This window comes from Panthera onca, chromosome A1 (assembly GCF_046562875.1).
Source record: "Panthera onca isolate mPanOnc1 chromosome A1, mPanOnc1 haplotype 2, whole genome shotgun sequence".
Lineage (NCBI taxonomy): Eukaryota > Metazoa > Chordata > Mammalia > Carnivora > Felidae > Panthera > Panthera onca.
Window position 1 is genome coordinate 13480775 of NC_138339.1, and position 21260 is coordinate 13502034.

General features: G+C 45.1%; 1 protein-coding gene across 1 annotated transcript in view; it reads right to left on the reverse strand.

Moving 5' to 3' along the window:
- RETREG1 (reticulophagy regulator 1) overlaps positions 1 to 21260 on the reverse strand; it is a 131583-nt gene that overhangs the window by 80893 nt on the left and 29430 nt on the right. The window contains exons 2-3 of the mRNA XM_060634383.3: positions 15750 to 15856; positions 8458 to 8488 (exon numbers count right to left, since the gene is read on the reverse strand). Coding sequence (XP_060490366.2) covers positions 8458 to 8488; positions 15750 to 15856 — 138 coding nt within the window. The remainder of the gene's footprint in view (positions 1 to 8457; positions 8489 to 15749; positions 15857 to 21260) is intronic.

Consider the following 21260-nt stretch of genomic DNA (forward strand, 5'->3'; position numbering starts at 1 on the left):
TCTTCTATAACATGATCTTAATTAACTGCATAATATCCCATTTATTCCAGTTACTATGGCTGCTTAAAAAAAAAAAAAAAAAACTTACGGTATAAAATAAAAAAAAAATCACCCTCATCTATAGCTCCTGCCTCAGGGCCTTTGCACTGAGTGTTCCCAGAGCCCAGAAGCTCTTTATTCAGACAGGACTCACAACTCACTTTGTAGTCTTTGCTCAAAAATCCTCAGTGAAGTCTTTCTGGAGCACTTGATTACAATTTGTCCCTCCCTGCCCACCCTCACACACCCTAATCCCTTCATCTGGCTTTAGTTTCCTTAAACAGGGTTCACCATGTAACATTATGTAGTGTACCAATTTATCTTCTGGCTCAGTCACTAGAATATGAACTCCATATTCTAGTGTGGAACGAGTGTGTTGTTTTTTTCTTCCACAGATGCCTAGAAGTACCAGCAATTAAGGCACTCAATAAAAGTTTGTTTGAAAGGATGAATGAACAAACCCACACATACAATTTCATGAAAAGACTGGAAGAAAACAAACAAAATTGGAAGTGAGTTTAATTTCTGGGTGATGGATTTCTACAGGATTTAGGTTTTCTTCTTTACAGGTTTCCTATATTTTTAGTGTTCTATATTACTGGGTACTACTTTTAAAATCAGGGGGAAAATATATTTTAAATGCTACTAGGCAAGCAGGATTATAAATAGACATGTTTGGGAACAGTAAAGAAAGAGACAAAGAGAAAAAAAAAAAATAGGAAAAAAAACCCCAGATTTCCTTTCTCCCAGGATGACCTAAAAAGAAAAAAAGAAAAAGAAAAAAAAAAAAAGAGAGAGAGAGAGAGAGACAAAGAGAAAAAAAAAAATACCAAGAAACAGAGAGGAATAAAAGAGAGGCAGAGAGAGACCAAGAGAAAGAGACAGAGAGGCATGAAAAAAGAAAAAAAAAAAATCAAAGAGACTGAGAGGCAGATAGAAACTTCCAACTGTCTGTGAAGTCTTAATTTATATTCAAATAACCGCAACATAGGCCAGGGTAAGTTAAGAGAAGTGTTAACCACTAATCATTCTTCTTTCTCCGGTTATTAAAATCTAATGAAGCAAGAATGCTAGAAGGCAGCATTAATTAGTCTAGCTTAATTTTTAAAATATATTTATAAATGAATTACATTTTCAAACCCTCAATAATTCAGGATCTACTACCTAATCAAATCCAATAAGCATGGGGTTAAGAGAAACTGAAACATGGATTAAAATGATCGGAGTTGAAATTTTCATCTGCTTTCAAGTGTTAGTAGAGACTCAAGGTGCTGACATGGGAAATGGCAGCATACTCACACTTTTAAGTATGCAAATATGAAGCAGCTCTAAAATAATTCTAAAAACCGGGGTGACTGAACTCACGATATAAACCGATTACGGAGTTACATTAAAGAAAAGAAACTATCATACACAAAAATTGTAAATTATAAGAAAACATAACATTGAGTGGCTTTCACTTAAGGAGCCCTGAGTTTTAAGTCACTTAGGGCTCCCCTGATGGCTGCTATCCCAGACTCAGGAAGCCCTGACCCCTGGTTTTCTGTCCAGGTTTTGACTTGATAAATCTGCCTGGATACAAGGAGACTATGCTACTCATGAAAGGAATACACGACCAGAAACAGGTCTAACAATTTACTGCCCTTGTCAGTGAAGCCAGTGGGCTGTGAAATGCACTTCCTGTTTGGTTTTCTTTTTAATGCTTCAAGAAATGTATTGGTTGCCATCCGGAGGGTCCATGTCAATTTCAGGGAGCGCTTTTCTCTGGAACTCACATTCAACCCATGTGCCCTACTTTAGTTTGACGGACTCCTCAGAGACAAGAACGGCCCCTAAATGTCTGGCAGGAGCCATTTTCAAAAATTTGTAAAGAGTTTTGTATGTATATATATACACCATTGACGGTGAAGAGAGAAGCGGCAGAATTCTCCGTATCGTGTCCTTCCTCCAAACCAGCTTTAAAAACTGCTTAGAGTCCTTTGTTCCATACTGGTCTTCAAACTGGTCTAATTTTCAAAGCACAATTTTAAAAAATGAATCCAACAGATCGGAATCCGGATGAAGAACTCGAGAAACTTTCCAGACCAAGTCTCAGCAGCTCTGGCTGAGAGCTCGCTATCTATCAGTCATTGAATGGGGCTGTTCTTTCCCGACAGAGAGGAAGAAAAGGGCTTTGACTCTCCATTGTACAATGCATGACTACAGAATAGTGCTCAATTATTATTTTGGGGAGAAAAAAGGGAATAAAAGCCTATTTGGATTTTTATTTTGGCAGGATAGAGACTTGAATAGTAGTGTTTCATTCCCAGGCCAGTCCAGACATCTTCAGCCGAAGACTTACCCACACTCAGATACACTTATCTGAATTTAAGTGCATATTTTTTCTAAACTAAATAATTTAATTCAATCAAATGTATCCTTCACAGCAAAATTCTTTATTTTTTTTGTCTGTTTATTTTTGAGAGAGACAGAGTGTGAGCAGGGGAGGGGCAGAGAGAGGGGGAGACACAGAATCTGAAGCAGGCTCCAGGCTCCGGCTGTCAGCACAGAGCCTGACACGGGGCTCGAACTCACGAACAGTGAGATCATGATCTGAGCTGAATTCGTAGGCTTAACCAACTGAGCCACCCAGGCGCCCCGGCAAAGCTGTCTTTCAAAGCTCATGGAGATGTGGCTCCCTGTCTACACTTCTGGCTGAAATTAAACTGAAAAAATACAGATTTCAATATTATGCCTCATTACAAAGGTACAGGGACTAGGTTACAAAACACAAGTTACAAGGTCACTTTTAGACACACTCAAAAATGCTCAAACTGTAAAATTGACTAGTTTCAATGTATGAGTCGATACTGTTCCTGTGTCTAACGGCAAAGAAAGGACACCATATAAGATACCATGTTCAATGCGTTTTACTCAGTAGTTCACCTTCTCTATGCAATTTTGATAAGTAAGGATGATTCATAAATAACCGAAAATGCGGTTTTCACACTAAATTCTATTCCTCAGAAGAGACAATAGCAAATGGTAGATGACTTTTCACTTTTAACAGACACAGAATGTCGTGCTCAAGGATTTAATTAATTAGACATCCCTTCCTTAAACACTCCAATTTGTTCTGGGCATATGAGCCGGGGCAAGCTCAGGACTTGGGTTTTGCAACCAAAGATTCTTGGCTCCTATTCGCTGGGGGCAAAATAATAATAATAATAATAATAATAATAATAATAACAACAATAATAATAATAATAATAGTAATAGAACCAGCTAGAATGTTCTGACTGGCAGTTATCAGGAAGCTGACAAGGCAGAAGGGCATTTCATCCCTCGCAGTGGGGCCACACGACTATTTCTCCTGATGGCAGGGGAGTCCGAGACAAGCCAACACCTCGACCATGTGACCAAGATCCAGGCAAAAAGCTCACAACTCTTGCTAATCCCTGCTGGCTCTAGAAACCCTGACTGTTAATTCTCTGCTATGCCCCTGCACAGTCAACTCCAGGTAAGGCAGAGTAGACCTGATGTCCTCATGAGTCACTGGAAAGCCACTCCCCAATTCCTGTGAAGGACACATTGCTATAGACATCGGGATTCCAAGGATGTCTGAGAGGGAATCCCAGCGCTCTCAGCCATAATTTTCAAAATCTTTAGTTGCCATGGAAGAAAAAAAAAAAAAAAAGATATTTTCTGTAAATTGGAACCGAACAATAAAAGAAGTTTTCTGATGCGAATAGCTCCTTAATCTGGTTATAACGTACGAAACTATTAAAGAACTCTGTAAAGAAATTTTGAATGATCGCTCTATATATGCAAGTCATTTCTGTCAAACTTACACTTCGAGAAACCTGGCCAAAATAAAAACAATTTTAGGTTTTTCAAAGGCAATGTGGACAACGTGTCCTTTGTTAACAGATGATTTTATTCAGTCAGCTGCCACAGTCACGTGCAGAAATAAAAAGCCCTTATGACGCTAAGGGTCAGGTTGCATTTCAATACGAGGAATGAGCCCTAAGATGTGAATTGGGTTCAGTTGACAGACGGCTCTGGAAACGCCCTGTCCAGGTTGTAGAGTCAGTGTTAACTGTTCATTAAGGAAATAGGTCAAGCACGAGCCCTTCTCAGAACTGAAACACTATGAACCACATCTTCACCAAATCAACTTTCCAGGTACAAAAGCCGTTCTGTGAGTAGCATCTGATTAAAAGTATCCAGCTTTCATTACTGATGACCACGTCAGACTAGATGCTGGCTTTACCGTCGTTTACAAGCACCACGCACGTGAACACTAGGAACAGCCTTTGTCAAACGTCCAGAGAAACTACACACATGTGTAACTATAGACACATACGTCACCATCTTCATGCGAAATTTTGAGAGAAATACTTTCGGCTTCACTGACAGAAGCACATTTTCCCCAGGAGGAAGTGACAAGTCTGTGAAAGAAGAAGCCATTAGACGACAGGGAAGGAAGGAGGTCCCTTTTCTTCGGCTTTACTGAGAATACAGCTGACATGTAACATCGCAGAAGTCTACCGTGTACGATATGATGGCTTGATACATAAATTGTGAAGGGATTACCACACAGGTTGTTTAACGCACCCCTCGCCTCACACAATTGTCATTTTGTTGTGGTGGTGGTGAGAACACAGAAGGTCTACTCTCGGTAACTTTGGAGTCTACTATATGGCGCTGTTAACCGGAGTAGTCATGCTTCACATTACATCCCCAGGACTCCCGGGCCTTACACCTGCAAGCGTATGCCCTTAGGCCTCATCTCCTCACTTCCCTCCCCTCCCAGCCCCTGGCAATTCCCAATCTCCTCTCCATTTTTATCAGCAGCTTTTTTAGAGGCCACATATAAGTGAGATCATACAGTATTTCATTTAGACTTATTTCACACAAATGGCAGAATCTCCTTCTGCTTTTATGGCTAAATAATATTCCATCGTATATATGTACCTGTTTATCCATTTGTCCACCATCGGGAGGCTTAAGCTGTTTCCACGTCTTGGCTGTTGTGCATGATGCTGCAATAACCATGCTGGTCCAGGCACGTCTTTGCAACAGTGAGCCCATTTCCTTCGGGCATATGCCCAGAAGCGGGATGCTGGATCATATGGTAATTCACGCATATGGTAATTCTCTTTTTAATTTTGCAGGAACCTCCATCCTGTCTTCCCTAGTGGCTGCAACCAATTTACGTCCCCACCAACAGTACACAAAGGTTCCATTTTCAAGGGGCTCCTTTTTAATTTAAAAGCATTACGATGGCATTACGAAGAGAGAATGCCCATTACTTGATTTACCTTTTTACAGTGAACTTAATGATCTTTCAACGAAGCAGTTGAAGCCCCACAGAGAGAAGGCCTGGCCCATTGTGAGACTGAGCACAGACCACCAGCAATATGCGACACAGGACAAAGTAACCAGGAAGTGCAAAGAGCCTAACCCCCCGCGGCGCACATGAGCAAAACGGCGCCTCTCTGCCCCCAAAGATCCTCTTACACAGCACTGCTTTCTGTCCTTCAAAGAAAGTGGTTTTGAATTTTTCGATGTTAAAAACACAAGGACTACCCAGCACCAGACACCAGGAATCACTGCAAGCAACGTATCAAATCAAAGAAATTAGAGGAATAAATATTTTAATTCCACATCTCCATGATGAAAAGAGAACAGAATACAATGACACAATAGAAACTGCAGTGAAAAAATATCAGAAAGTATCCCTTCTGCGGTGGATTAAATCACTTTGAAAGAGTCCCTGGCCAAACAAAAACGTAATAACAATAAGAAAGAAACAGGAGGGGCACCTGGGTGGCTCAGTAGGTTGAGCACCGACTTCGGCTCAGGTCACGATCTTGCGGTCCGTGAGTTCGAGCCCTGCGTCGGGCCCCTGTGCTGACAGCTCAGAGCCTGGAGTCTGTTTCAGATTCTGTGTCTCCCTCTCTCTGACCCTCCCCCATTCATGCTCTGTCTCTCTCTGTTTCAAAAATAAATAAACGTTAAAAAAAAAAAATTAAAAAAAAAAAGAAAGAAAGAGGAATGATTCTTTGCTCCCACTTCTGATCACCAACTATAATTCTAGTACCAATTCTGACCTGGGGGGTGGGGGGCGGGTGGAGCGCAGGAGGGGGATGTTGACCGCACCACCTAGAGACTCCAGGTCACCAGCTGAGTGTTCTACAAGTCAACTTGATTTTGACATTAGCTACCCGGGGATAGCGTCAGACCCCACAGGTCAAGGGCTCAGTCTGACAAAATTCCCGCCCTCTTCCCCCACTTAGGTGCCATTCACAAGCCCAGGTAGTCACCCACACTTCTGACCAACTGGCTACAGACTGGAGGTTCCAACGACCCCCTCCCTGCCTTGGTTCCATGAATTTGCTAGAGGGGCTCCCAGAACTCAGAAGCATTTTATTTGCGAGATTACGGTTTTGTTACAAAAGATGTGACTCGGGAACATCCAGATGGAAGAGAAGCACGGGGCAAGGTGCGGGGAAACAGTGCTGCTGCCCACAAATCTCTGGGTGTTCACCAACCTGGGAGCTCTCCAAACACTGTCCCTTGGGGTTTTATGGAGACTTCATTACACAGGCACGATTGATCAAATCATTGGCCAAGGATGATTGATTCAACCTCCAGCCCCCTCCCCGCTCCCCAGAGAAAGGGGGAGGGGCTGAAAGTTCCAAACCTCAAATCACAAGGTTAATTCCCCGGCCAACCAACCCTTCCCCCTCCTCCCACCTTCCCTCCTCCCCGCACCGGTCCTTAGGTGTGGTGGAAAAGCCACGTCATTAACATGGACAAAAGACACCTTTCTCTCAACAATTAGGAAACTGCAAAGGTTTTAGGACTCTGTCCTTGAAACTTGGGGACAAAGACCAAATCTATATTCTTATTATAAATCACAATATCTCAAACACAACAAACCCCTCAAATTGTATTACAGACTCTTTACGGCTGAGAGGGACATTTGAAACTATTGTCTCTCTTACCTCCTCAGTCAGCAGATGAGAAACTGAGCCCCAGAGAGAACTTGGCAAGATCATCAGCTGGTGGGGGGATGGGGGTGAATTGAATACATATCTGGACAATTCTGAAGTGAATGTGACCCTTCCTTGAAAAGGTTATTTCCATGATCACGCCTCCTCTGGGGGCACAAGGGGAATTTCCCAAAGTAGTGAAATATTATAAATCTACACAAAAGGCATGCTATAAGGTGCTACTCACTCCCTGACCAAAGCCAGTGCGCTGGCAAAGGGGGTCCCTGGGTCCTGCTGTGCTCGCTGATACTTTTTTCCAAATCATCATCAAACACTCCAATAGCTTCTAAACAGGCAACGTGTTCTGGGCTACGCTAGAAGGGCTTGGACGGCAAGGCCTCTAGAAAAGCAGGCACGCGATACCTTCACGGGTCAAAATAAGTACCAGTAAATCTGAAAGGCAACTCGCCAGAGAGCACAAAGTGCTTTTTAAGATTCCTGTGAAATCACACTAGCCCGCTGGGTGGAATCTTCCCCCTGCCCCAAATTAGGGAGCCGGGTCACTCTCTGCACGTGCACAGAAGGCCAGGACATGCCCAAGGAGCTCCAGCGTGCCTGCAACAAACAGGACTGGGAGCTGGGACCTGTACCGCCAGGCCAGGGGTGGGGTCGCGCCTAGAGTGGCCTGCAAGCCACAAGGGCACCACCGTCACCACACTTTCAGATCGTTCTCTGGTCCTGTTCTCATCAATAGCCTTCTGGTCTTAATTTGATTTCCCAAACAGACAGCCATAACCAACTTGGAGAAACCTGACAAGCACCACTTTGGCCAAGTGGTCAAGGTTAGCATCGTGAGTGATAAATCACATCAATGGGAAGCACCCTTGACACGGAGTGATGGAAATGGCACTTCACCCCTGTTGGCTTCTCCCCAAAACCCATAACCCCAGAGTAAAGGGGGGTTCTATAAGATACTTGACTAGGACTCCTCAAAACTATCAAGGTCGACAAAAACAAGAAAAGTCTGAGAAACTGTCACGGCCAAGAGGAGCGGAAGGAGACGCGACTATGAAACACATTGAGGAATCCTGGACGGGATTCTAGAACAAAAAAAAAGAACATTGGGCAAAAACTAGGGAAATCTGCACACAGTGTGGACATTTAGTTAATAAGAATATATTGACTATTGTTTCATTAATCATCACAAATACATCATAGTAATGTAATAATGTTAACAGAAGAAAGGTGGGGGTGTACTATCTATATACGGGAACCTTGTACTATCTTTTCAATTTGTCTGTATATCTCAACTGTTCTAAAAAATAAAGTCCATTTTAAAGAAGGAGAGAACCAACTATGTATTTGAACCCACTGGACATCTTGGAGGCACAGTCACCTGCCCTCCGTTAGCCATGACATTGAAAACCAAGTTCCCTACCTTTCACTGAGGCTTCTCCACAACTGTGCACCTGCAACAAGGAGAGGCAAAGAATGAAACATTAATGGAGGCGTTTTTCTCTCGAAGCATTTCTCAACGTAGAAATCTTCTGAGCTATTAAAAATGCTCAGATGTTGGGACGCCTGGGTGGCTCAGTCAGTTAAGCGTCCAACTTCGGCTCAGGTCATGATCTCATAGCTCGTGAGTTCCAGCCCCACGTCGGGCTCTGTGCTGACAGCTCAGAGCCTGGAGCCTGCTTCAGATTCTCTGTTTCCCTCTCTCTCTGTCCCTCTCCTGCCTGTGCTCTGTCTCTCTCCCCCAAAAACAAACATTAAATTTTTATTTAAAATTAAAAAAAAAATAAAATAAAATAGAATGCTTAGATCTTTCAACTCTAGAAATTATCAAACCATTCAGTATACACCTCTGGTACCAGAATTCATTCAGGCAATGTGCCCACGAGTGTTTCAGAGCCTGCTATTTGTAAAACACTTGGATAGGTGCCTCGGGAGATGGGACCCTGTATCACACATGGTCCTGCCTCGGGGACTTGAGTGTTCAGTGGGGCAGACCTAGCATGCACTGAGGTGGTGTATGGAGGGAGAGAGAGAGTATGGCTGCTCGAGAGAGTCCCAAGAACAGAGGTGGCATTTACGGTGGGCTTTGAAATGGTACCGACAAAAGGAGAACTGAGACAACAGTGATTTGAGAAAGGAGGTTTTTATCTATTCATCCTTTAGGTGTTTTGAGCTTATGTTGAGGCTCAAGTGAAATCAACAGAAAAAAAATGCATACTTGGATCTCATTTACTTTCTTTTAAAAAATTTTTTTTAATGTTTGTTTATTTTTGAGAGAGACAGACACAGAGTGCGAGTGGGGGAGGAACAGAGAGAGAAGGAGACAGGGAATTCAAAGCAGGCTCCATGCTCAGAGCTGTCAGCACAGAGCCTGACATGGGACTCAAACTTGTGAACCATGAGATGATAACCTGAGCCAAAGTCAGATGCTCAACCGACTGAGCCACCCAGGCGCCCCTCTCATTTGCTTTCTTGACGGGCTTACTTTCTTCATTGCACTATGTCTTAATATTATACACCCAGCTACCAGTTTTAATGGATATTAGAAATGGCCATGAGGTGGTTTCTGCATTTTCCCATCTTTCCAAAGATGTTGTCCCTTTTGTTCTTCAGTATCCCCTATCAAAGATCTATTAGGGGTGCCTGGGTGGCTAAGAGTTGGTTAAGAGCAGGTGACTCTTGATGTCAGCTCAGGTCTTGATTTCAGGGCTGTGAGTTCAAGTACCACATTGGGCTCCATGCTGGGTATGGAGCCTACTTTGGACGGACGGACGGACGGACGGAAGGAAGGAAGGAAGGAAGGAAGGAAAGAAAGAAGGAAGGAAGGAAGGGAGGGAGGGAGGAAGAAAGGAAGGAAGGGAAGGAGGGAGGGAGGAAGAAGAAAAAGAAAGAAAGAAAGAGAAAGAAAGAAAGAGAAAGAGAAAGAAAAGAGAGAAAGAAAGAAAGAAAGAAAGGGAGGGAGGGAGGGAGGGAGGGAGGGAGATCTGTGTAATAAATTCTTAAAATTTAGTCCCAGGAAAAAAAAAAAGTTTCTCAAAATTGTTTGCATTCTTTCATCACACTATTAGAACTATTCAGTGGATCTAGTTTCCCTTTTTGCCTTGGCTGCCAGTAAGCACAGGGATCACTCTGTTGCTCAATTATGGTCACCATATTAGACTCTATTCCTCTACTTACACCTTTTAAAAATAGCCTTGTTTTTTATGTTCCTCACAAGCTGCCTCAAATACTTTGGGGTTAGATGGCACAGCAAACAAAGAAACAATTCCAAAGAATCCAAGGGCTTACGAACACTAGTGACGCCTCAGCTGAAGCAGGAAAGTGGGAGAGACTAAATTCTGGCACTAACACTCACCTTGTCATACGACCCTTCTCTGATAGCACCGGCCCCAAGAGTGGAGGAAGTGGGTGACATCGTGGGGTGCTTGTTTGTTTGCTTATTAAAAGTGGGGAAAATGAGCATGGTTGGGCTGTGGGGACAAGGACATTCAGAATGGCAAGGACAGCAGACCTGCAGCCACTGAGCACCGAGCAGGTGGGGGCTGTGCAGGGCAATGGGGCGGGTAAGAGGCTGAGCAGGAGGGCGCTTACCCTGAGGGCAGAGCCGGTTCAGCAGGAGTGAGGGGCTGGGGGCTGGCCAGAGGGTGTCCTGAGGGGTGACTCTCAGCCTTTGTAGGGGTTGCAGACAGACTGCTTCTAGTGGCTCAGGTCAAAGATGAGGCCACGCAAGTGGGTGACCAAACCCAGGTTACAGGATGCAGGGACAGAGAACGGAGGCACACGAGTCCACCCGCCACAATCCCCGATGGCCCATGCTCAACTGTGACCAGAAAATGGCGTAAATGGACAGTGCAGATTTCGCAGGAGGAAAGGTACGAAGGGACCGAGGTTGAAAACGAGTGGCCGCGTGGGGACCTGCTGAGCCCCCCTCCTACCGCACAGGGCGGTGCTGGAAGAGGATGTTAAAGGGAGCCGGTGGCAGGACAGGCTCTTCTGCAAGGAGAGAGAGGCGGGGGACGGTCGAGCAACAGCCTATGGCTGCAGAGGGATTTTCCACGCTGCAGAAGGGTCCTCCAGGGCCTGGACGAAGGGGCTCACACAGGGAAGTGTGCACTCAAGGTACACAACAGGAGTGAGCGCGAACCCCGCCCCCAACACAGCTGCAGGCTGCTCCTGCTGCCGACTTGTAACAGAGACGTGGATTCCAGCAGGTTCCACAAAGATGAATTCACGTGAAAGATCTCCACATTGTCGCCCACCTCCTTCATATTAAGCATGTGAGATGGTATTAAAATTAGCAATTGGGGGGGGAGGGGGGGAGAGGAGGAGTAAAACGAAATTCATAACAGCAGAAGTGTCAGCTCTTTAGCCAAAACCGTCGTGGGAAGTGGGGACGCTGAGACGGGAGGGGAGAGAACGGCCCCGGGAGCCCGACGGCTCGCTCTTGCTTTCCCAGTTGCTGTCCTAAAGCCAACGTGAGCAGCGACAGCGGCTGGCGGGTCTGGCTGAAGCCATGGCGTCTCCGTAACAGCATGTGGCTCGAGATGGAAGCTTCCCAGAGACCCACTCGTCTCAGCCGGGCCTGGGCTGAAAAGTCTGCAGAGTCAGGCCCCTGCCCACTATCCGCAGGGCTCAAATGGGTCTTTGTCTCCAAAGCCTCCACTAACGGAGGCCGAGGCCGGCACTTGTGCTCCTTCGTCGCGGGCCAGAGGGGCGCTGGGAGAGAGCAGAGTTAATCCCGACCTTCTGCCTTTGTGCAGCAGAAATGCTGTATTCGGAGCAGTGCAAGCTGGGCTCATACCCTCAGAGGAAGCCTGGCCTGGGGCAAGCGCCTGGCGTGCAGGATGGGGTCTGAGAGCTCGCCTGGGGCGCCGGGGCCGGAGTGGGCCTGGATGCCCCTGGCAGCCCAGGGCCGCCAGCAGGCCCTGAACAGAAAAGCGCTCAGCACAGGTCGCCCGAGTGAACACACCCCACGACGTTCAGATGACGCGGCAGAGCGGACCGGGCCGCACGGAAGCTACTGGGCCCAGGGCACTCCTGTTCCACGGTCTCAGTCCACCCTACCCGGCCGAGTGGCCTGGGTTGGTCTCGGTCGTGTCACGGGATGAGGAAGCTCAGGCTGTGCAGCTGGCGGGATAACGGCCCCCAGAGACGCCAGGTCTCCCATCCCCGAAACCTGCAAAATGCCACTTTCTACGGAAGCGGGATGCACTGTGTGTGATTGAGTCAAGGGCCAGGAGACGGGGAGACTGTCCAGGGCTGTCCAGGTGGGCCCCAAGTACAACCACGAGGGGCCCTGTAGGACGGAGGTTTGACGAGGACGAAGAGGAGGGGGTGAGCGCAAGGGCAGAGAGTGGAGGGACGTGGCCACAAGCCACACACGACAAGCCACCACCCAAAACCACCCAAAGGAAGAGGCAGGGGATGCTTCCCTAGAGCCTCCAGAGGGGGCACAGCCCTGCCGGAACCTCGATGTTGGCCCGGTGGCACTGATTTTGGGCTGGTGGCCTCTAGAACAGCAAGGGGAGAGATTTCTGTCGCTTTGAGCCACCACGTTTATGAGGGCTTGTTACCGCAGCCCCAGGAAACTAACCCAGTATCCGGTGGGTCCCCGCCACACTGGGAAGTGAAGCGAACAAGCCCGGACTAGACCCTTCAGGCTCCTACTCTTCCAAGGCCACAGCTTCCGTTCGCCGAGGGCCGAATCCTTGCAAGAGGAGGCGGCCTGCACTCTGTGAACGCGGAGGTCCCGTATTCACAGGAACGTCAAGCCAAAGAGTCAAGGCTGATAACAACCTCTGTGCGAGCGGCCGAGAGTGAGGAAAGAGCAGTCGCGAAGCCTTCAAGCCCTGTACTTGCCTGCCACGCTTGTCTGCTCCTACAACTTGTGCCCAAACGGGGACCAGATTTGACTCGAAACGGAAACGATCGAGATGCTCGGCTAAAATGGCTGCTGATGAAAATGTGTAAGTGGTTATTTCTTCTAAGATTCCCCTGAGGAAGGTCCTAGAGGGTGAAAACGTTACAAAGTCTACTGGAGAAAAAGGGTCTCTCCTCTGTCCGTTAGGAATCAGGGCAGAGGGGTGCCCGGGTGGCTCAGTCAGTTAAGCGCCCACTCTTGATTTCAGCTCAGGTTATGATCTCATGGTTCATGAGATCGAGCCCACTGTCAGACTCTGCACTGAGTGTGGACTCTGCTTGGGATTCATTCATTCATTTTCTCTCTCTCTCTCTCTCTCTCTCTCTCTCTCTCTCTCCCCCTCTGCTCCTCTCCCCAACCTGTGCTCTCTAAAAAAAAGAAAATGAGATGAAAAGTTTGAATCAGGGCAGAAACAGGGCATCACCGCGGGTGCATCTGACAGACCCTGTGCAAAACCCACAACGTGAGACCGATGCTCGGCTTCCAGGTGGCCTTAATACATCTGTGGTGAACAGAGTACTGGGGCACGTGTCTGACAGGGTTAACAGGGAGTTGGGTGTCTATTCTCTGAAACAGAAAAGGATGGGGTGAAGAGGGAGAGGAACGAGGGGAGAACCCATACACGAATGCAATCTTAATCCACAGATTCATGAAAAGAAGTAATTGGGGGCCACTGGGTGACTCAGTCAGTTGAGAGTCCGATTCTTAGCTTCGGCTCAGGTCATGGTCTCACAGCTTGCGAGTCTGAGCTCCACATTGGGCTCATGGCTGTCAGCGCAGAGCCCGCTTTGGATCCCCCGTCCCTCTCTCTCTGCCCCGCCCCCACTTGCGCTCTCTCAAAATAAATTTTAAAATATATTTTAAAAAAAAGAAAAGAGGGGCACCTGGGTGGCTCGGTCGGTTAAGCATCCGACTTCGGCTCAGGTCATGATCTCACGGTCCGTGAGTTCGAGCCCCGTGTCGGGCTCTGTGCTGACAGCTCAGAGCCTGGAGCCTGTTTCAGATTCTGTGTCTCCCTCTCTCTCTGCCCCTCCCCTGTTCATGCTCTGTCTCTCTCTGTCTCAAAAATAAACAAACGTTAAAAAAAAAAATAATTAAAAAATAAAAAAAGAAAAGAAAGAACTAGACATAAGTGAATTTGTGGGAGGTCTCCTAACCGAATTTCCAGTTTGGCACTTCCCAATTCCAATGGATTTATTCCTCACGTAAATTCCTACAGTTAACAACATTGGGTTTTTTTTCACCTTCTCAGATTCACTAGAATGAAGGAGTTACCTTCAAACCTGGTAATGCAGCAATGTAACACAGTCTTTCTACACATAATTTACTTTAAGAAGACTTAGAGTATAAACTGGAGCTCAAGCCCACTGTGGACCATGATGATGGTAAACCCGTAACAGCTGAGATCCCTGGTCTCAGAGTTGGCTTTAAGGAGAACAAGGGTGCTTCCTACAAGGCAGGCCTCGGTACCCTGCCAGGGCGGGAACTCTGGGAAGTTCTTATGCGCATTGATCCATATGGACCCCGGCCAATATTATCCTTCCGTGCGGGTGTTACACTGAGGGAAATCAAATGTCTCACTGGAACCTCCTTCTCTTGGCTATTTTTTTTTTTTAATTTATTTATTTGAGAGAGAGGAGAGCGAGCGAGTGTGCAAGCGGGGGAGGGGCAAAGAAAGGAGGAGAGAATCCCAAGCAGGCTCCGCACCGTCAGCGTGGAGCCTGACGTGGGGCTCGATCTCACCAACCCATGAGATCATGACCTGAGTCGAAAGCAAGAGAGTCGGACCCGTAACCGACTGAGTCATCCTGGTTTTTGATCCCATCAATCTTACCACATTTAAAGTTCCCAGGGCTCAATTACTCCAAGGAGGGACTTTTGCTCATTCACAAAATCTAGCTCAGGCTCTGGTCAGAGGGCCTCTCCAAGTACAGAAAAGCTGGACTCAGATTTATAACACAAATTACTCAGAAAACACCTTGAGCAAATTTCAAAATTAACTCAAAGTCTCATTTTTAAACAATCAGTTCACATTTCATTATCATGAACTCATTTGTTAAAATTTACTTTACTACTTTTTTTTTTTTTTAAGTAATCTCTACCCCCAACATGGGGCTTGAACTCAAAACCCCAAGATCAACAGTCACGTGTTCTACTGACTGAGCCAGCCAGGCACCCCAATTGTTATTTGTTTTTAAGCCCAGAATTGTTTTTCTTCATGGAGGCAGAGAAAGTTTTCATATAAATGAGCCCATTTTCCAGTGGCCCAAGCTTCATCTTGGGGGACATTATAAATATTTCACTGTCATCCTCACTGCAACCTGCTTACATATCAAAATGGTATTTAAGTAGCACTTAGAACCAAAGAGAAACCAGCACGCACACACAAACCTTTCCCTCAGGACCAGTAGCTCTGACTAGGGACATCAGTTAAGTACGTAATAAATATTTGCCAAATGAATAAATATTCAACAAACATAATAGCCAAGTCAATGCCTACATGACGTTATTTTGTTCCCTTCTGCAATGTTTTTATTTATTTTAATAGAGAAAGAGAGGGAGGGAGGGGCAAAAAGAGAGGGGGAGAGAGAGAATCCCAAGTAGGCTCTGCTCTTGGACCCACAAACTGTGAGATCGTGACCTGAGCTGAAATCTAGAGTCAGATGCTTAACTGACTGAGCCACCAGGGCGCCCGTTCCCTTTTAAAACTACTTGGTTAATGTGCCTACACAAAGATCAGATATTTGGGGCCTAGCAAATTACATACCATAAAAATGAATTCTCAGTTTTCTTACCTCTAGCTCTGGACAAAACCATATCCTTTATTATTTGCATAATAACGCGCCCGAGTATCATGACAGAAATCAGGTGATACACTCTCCATGGAGTCAGTGCAAGGAACCTGTAATAGCAAAAACAGACAAATCACGATTTCAGTTTGACGATTTTCATCTTTTTTTTTTTAAGTTAGGTTTAGTTCCTAACATAGAAACGAAGACACAAATTTCAGTTTTCAGAATCACCCCAACGAGACCACATCAAAGTTACCCAATAGGCATCAAAGTCAGCAAAATAAAAGCGCTTGGGCCACGTATGCGTTGGTGCTAGCCTTTCCGCTATAACCTCTAATTTGGGCAGAGGATTCTCTATGCTGGGTGTGGCCCAAATATCACCCTGCTAACAGATGGAGAGTGGAACTGACCTGAAACCAAATCATGAGGCACGTGAAAGGCAGAAGGGTAGGTTTTCCACTATGTGGAGGGGCTATTGGCCTCCCTGTTCTACTTCTATCTACATTCATCCACCAGCCCCTCCCTCCGATCTCTTGGAAACAGCAGTGATTAAGGATCCAAGGCACTAGCCCCTTCTCTTTAAGATCACATCCTGTGGTCTATCCAGCCAGGTCCTCTCCAAGGGGAAACCAAGAATTCTTTATCACGAACAGCACACAAACATTGCAGTACTTTTTTTTTAATGTTTATTTATCTTTGGGGGGGGGTGGGTCAGAGAGGGAGACACAGAACCCGAAGCAGGCTCCAGACTCTGAGCTGTCAGCACAGAGCCTGACGTGGGGCTCGAACTCACCAATCATGAGATTGTGACCTGAGCCGAAGTCGAACATTAACTGGGCCACCCAGGCAGTACTTTTTTTATGATTGGGCTTATAAAGGAACGGAATAAGCCTTCATACAGAGGTTGAAGCCTGCTTACAGATTAAATGCTCAAACTTCCAGTTAATATTAATTTTGGTGTAATCATAATCCTACAAAAATTAACATATATGTCGTTTAAAACTAGTTACAAGGCACTGTAGGCTTTATGGAGAAGGACACATACTGTAAAGAAAGAATCCTGTCTTCTGGGAACTTACTTCCTCATCTGAGACAAACACGGGCCAAGCCAACCTAACAAAATCCAAGGCAATGAGTCTGAGGTACTCAAGTAAAACATGAGCAAAGAACAAAGAGAAGCAAAAGAAGGAATGATTAACTCAATAATAAGGGAGATTTTATGGAAGTGGCCCTTGAACTTGGTCTGGCAGGGCGGATGAAATTGAGAGGAAAACAGAGGTTGTTCCAGTATTCCAGAATATTCCAGGATACAACATGTATAGAAGATCATAGTCGGGGACGGGGAGGTGTGCCCGGGGCACACTGAGTGTCCTGGGGTGCCCCAGCAAGACATGGATAAGGAGATATGCGGGAGATGGGCAGATAGAGAAGATATTGAGGGGACAGGTGTCAGCACACTGTGGCAGGCCCTGAATTATCTGCTAGGGCATTTGGTCTTAATAATACCAGCAATAAAGAGAAAGCCAAAGGTATAGACAGGTATCAGGTAGGAAAGTGGAATGATGGGAGATTTCAGAAGATGCCTGAGAGAATGAGGTAGGAGAGGAAGAAGCATGGAGTCCGGGACGTCTGCTAGAAGGTTGTGTAACGTGTTTGGTGAGAAGCGGCCGATGTGAGATGCTGGTGACGTCATGGGTAAAGCCCTCCGGCGCAAGGTGGGCAACCCAGGTGCCAGCTCTGGTTCTCCTAGTGAGTGTCACCTGGGCCGGTAAAATAAGCGGGTAGAACAGGTAAGTGCTTCGTAAACACCGGTCACCACCGCCACCAGGTTGCTGCCTGGAAAGCTTGTTAAAATACAGACTCCCAGACCCCACGTTCCTCCCCCAGGTCCCCTGAAACAGGTGGTCTAATTACCAGTGTTTACACTCAGTGAGTACTTACTTGGAGAGTGTCTACACTGGGCCAGCCACTGTGCTACCAGAAGGAACTAAATACTGAGCAAGAGGCACAGAGGGAAAGAGCAGACCTACAAGATAACCCGCAACACCAACATCTCTTTTTTTAGTAGCAACGATTTCATTTGCTAATCTGGGACTGCTGCTGGCTCTCTTTTTTGAGCTCGTATGTTTCTATTAAGTGGCTGTTTTCTGGTCTTTGTTTTCTTTTTGGCTTACCTCCTCCTATCAGTTTATGATCCCTGCTTGCTGTGATCCACATGCCAGGCTCTCTCTGATCTCCCCACCTGACATCAAAGTGGCAAGTTTTCAAAAGTCTTCATGGTGACCCACAGTGAGAAATTCACTTACATCTAAATATGTACAAATGAAACCAAAGTTTCAAAAAATAATATTTGTCCTTATAATGTGTAATGCCTTCTGATACCTTCCATTCAATTCTATTTTTTAATGCTGACTGCAATTCTAAGGTGATTCAGGGCTCCTGCATGGGTTGTATGTAACTCACAGTTTCATTCGCTGCATCAGAGAAAATCTATAAATGTTAAATTAGTATGTTTCATTAGATCACCTGCTGTGCAGAGTCAAGCAAAGCCCTAGGAAAGCTCCCTCAAGTTTAAAGGTCTTCAGACTCAGCCAGGAAACCAGTTACATATCTTTGAAGAAATAAAGAAATGCAAAAACAACCCAAGCAGTGAAGGTCTTAGTGGAAGTTATGATCTTCCAGGAATACAAAAATTAGGTAATGACAGGAGTGTAACCCTCAGCCCTGGCTGCTGGAAGACTTCACTCGGAGGGCGTTGCCATGGCAACTCCAGTTGGGGGTCCAGTGGACATTTTGGCCAAGGGTCTCAATGGTCATTAAGAATCCTCAATCATAAAGGATAGACTATTTCATAAATGATGCTGTGATCATTTGCAATCCATCTGAAAGAAAGGAAAATTGTATATCTATCACCAAATTAAGGTGAATGAGAAAGGAATAATATTTGCAACAAGGTCAGCCCATGTTCCCTAAAGGGCAGATGGAACATATTTTCAGCTTCGTGGGTCTTCTGGTCTCTGTCACAACTGTCAACTCTGTCACTGTATGAAAGCAGCACAGATATTATATGAAAGAATGGGTCATGTTGCAATAAACTTCACTTATCAACACACACACACACACACACACACACACACACACACCCACCTGCGAATCCTCAGTCAGAACAAAGGCAATCCATACAACTGCTCAGGAAGGGAATGCTAAAATTGTATGGGATTCCATAATCGTCTCCTAGGCAGGCTAGCATCCTTGACCCCAAGAATTAAGTACAGAAATGTTTGTGAAACTAATCCCTAATATTAATCATTCATATTTAGAAAAACCTATGCATATTTGGTTTTTTAATTATTTATACTGTTTTAGATGATTCATCTCATGGTTCCAATTTAAAATATGTAGCTGTACAAAGGAAACAACCAACAAAACTAAAAGGCAACCAACGGAATGGGAAAAGATATTTGCAAATGACATATCGGACAAAGGGCTAGTATCCAAAATCTATAAAGAGCTCACCAAACTCCACACCCGAAAAACAAATAACCCAGTGAAGAAATGGGCAGAAAACATGAATAGACACTTCTCTAAAGAAGACATCGGATGGCCAATAGGCACATGAAAAGATGCTCAACGTCGCTCCTCATCAGGGAAATACAAATCAAAACCACACTCAGATACCACCTCACGCCAGTCAGAGTGGCCAAAATGAAGAAATCAGGAGACTATAGATGCTGGAGAGGATGTGGAGAAACAGGAACCCTCTTGCACTGTTGGTGGGAATGCAAATTGGTGCAGCCGCTCTGGAAAGCAATGTGGAGGTTCCTCAGAAAATTAAAAATAGACCTACCCTATGACCCAGCAATAGCACTGCTAGGAATTTATCCAAGGGATACAGGAGTACTGATGCATAGGGGCACCTGTACCCCAATGTTTATAGCGGCACTCTCAACAATAGCCAAATTATGGAAAGAGCCTAAATGTCCATCAACTGATGAATGGATAAAGAAATTGTGGTTTATATACACAATGGAATACTACATGGCAATGAGAAAGAATGAAATATGGCCCTTTGTAGCAACGTGGACGGAACTGGAGAGTGTGATGCTAAGTGAAATAAGTCATACAGAGAAAGACAGATACCATATGTTTTCACTCTTGTGTGGATCCTGAGAAACTTAACAGAAACCCATGGAGGAGGGGAAGGAAAAAAAAAAAAAAAAAAGAGGTTAGAGTGGGAGAGAGCCAAAGCATAAGAGACTTTTAAAACTGAGAACAAACTAAGGGTTGATGGAGTGTGGGAGAGGGGGGAGGGTGGGTGATGGGTATTGAGAAGGGCACCTTTTGGGATGAGCACTGGGTGTTGTATGGAAACCAATCTGACAATAAATTTCATATATTGAAAAAAAAATTAAAAAATAAAAAAATAAAAATAAAATATGTAGCTGTAAAATTAAACAAACAAATAAAATGCATAGCTGTATAGACTTGTGACTTGAAATTAAAATCTTAGGAACAGAGGAGTTTAATTTCTTCATTTTGCAGGAACTGCCTGACATTCAGGAAAGCCTGGTTTGTTTTTTTCCAACTTCTACTTTGGTAAATTTCAAACACACATAAGAAGAGAGACCAACGTATAATAAAAAAGAGTCAACAGTTTTGCATCCATGGCCAGTCTTGTTTCTTCTATGTTCCCACCAAGCTCTCCCCCCACCCATCCCCACCACCCAGGATTACTTGAAGCAAATCCTAAACATCATATAATTGAATTTACAAATATTGCCACCTATCTTCCCAAAAAGGAAATTTTAACCTAACAATAAAAACACTGTCTCATCTTAAAAAATTGTTTTAATCCCTTAATGTCATCAGATATCCCAACAGGATGCACATTTACCCAATCACCTTCTGTACACACATGTGCACATACACACAAAGACTGAAACAAGATTGGAAAAAAATCATACACTGAAATTGATGATGTGAGTTTTGAGTTTCCTGTAATTTATAGGTTTCCTGCCTTCTCTTTCTCTCTCTCTCTGTCTCTGTCTCTCTCTCTGCTTGAAATTCTTTGTGGAAGAAACAGACTCATTTGTTCAGTAAAATCTTCCAGAGTCTGAGAATCAGTCATTGAATCCTGTGGTTTAGTTTAACATTTTCCTCAATGCCTTGGGCGGACTATAAAAACAGGCAGTTCAATCTAGAGACTCGGCCAGATTTAGGTTCAAAATTTAAACTACATCATAGGTGTTGATGTGTGTTTCCATCAGGAGGCAGATACTGTCTGGCTGCTGGGGTCTATATTCCTGTGATATTAGCAGCCACTGACGAGGTCTACCTATCTTAGGAGACACAGGAGAGTGAGAGCTCTTCACTCTTGCTTCAGCCACCAGCTGGATCAGATCTATAAAGAGAAACGTCCCCTATGGATGTCTGATTGCCCTGAGACACGGATCTCACAGGAGAGGCAGGATTAATTCTTGAGTCTTTCTCTTTATTCAGCAGCTGTCAAGATAA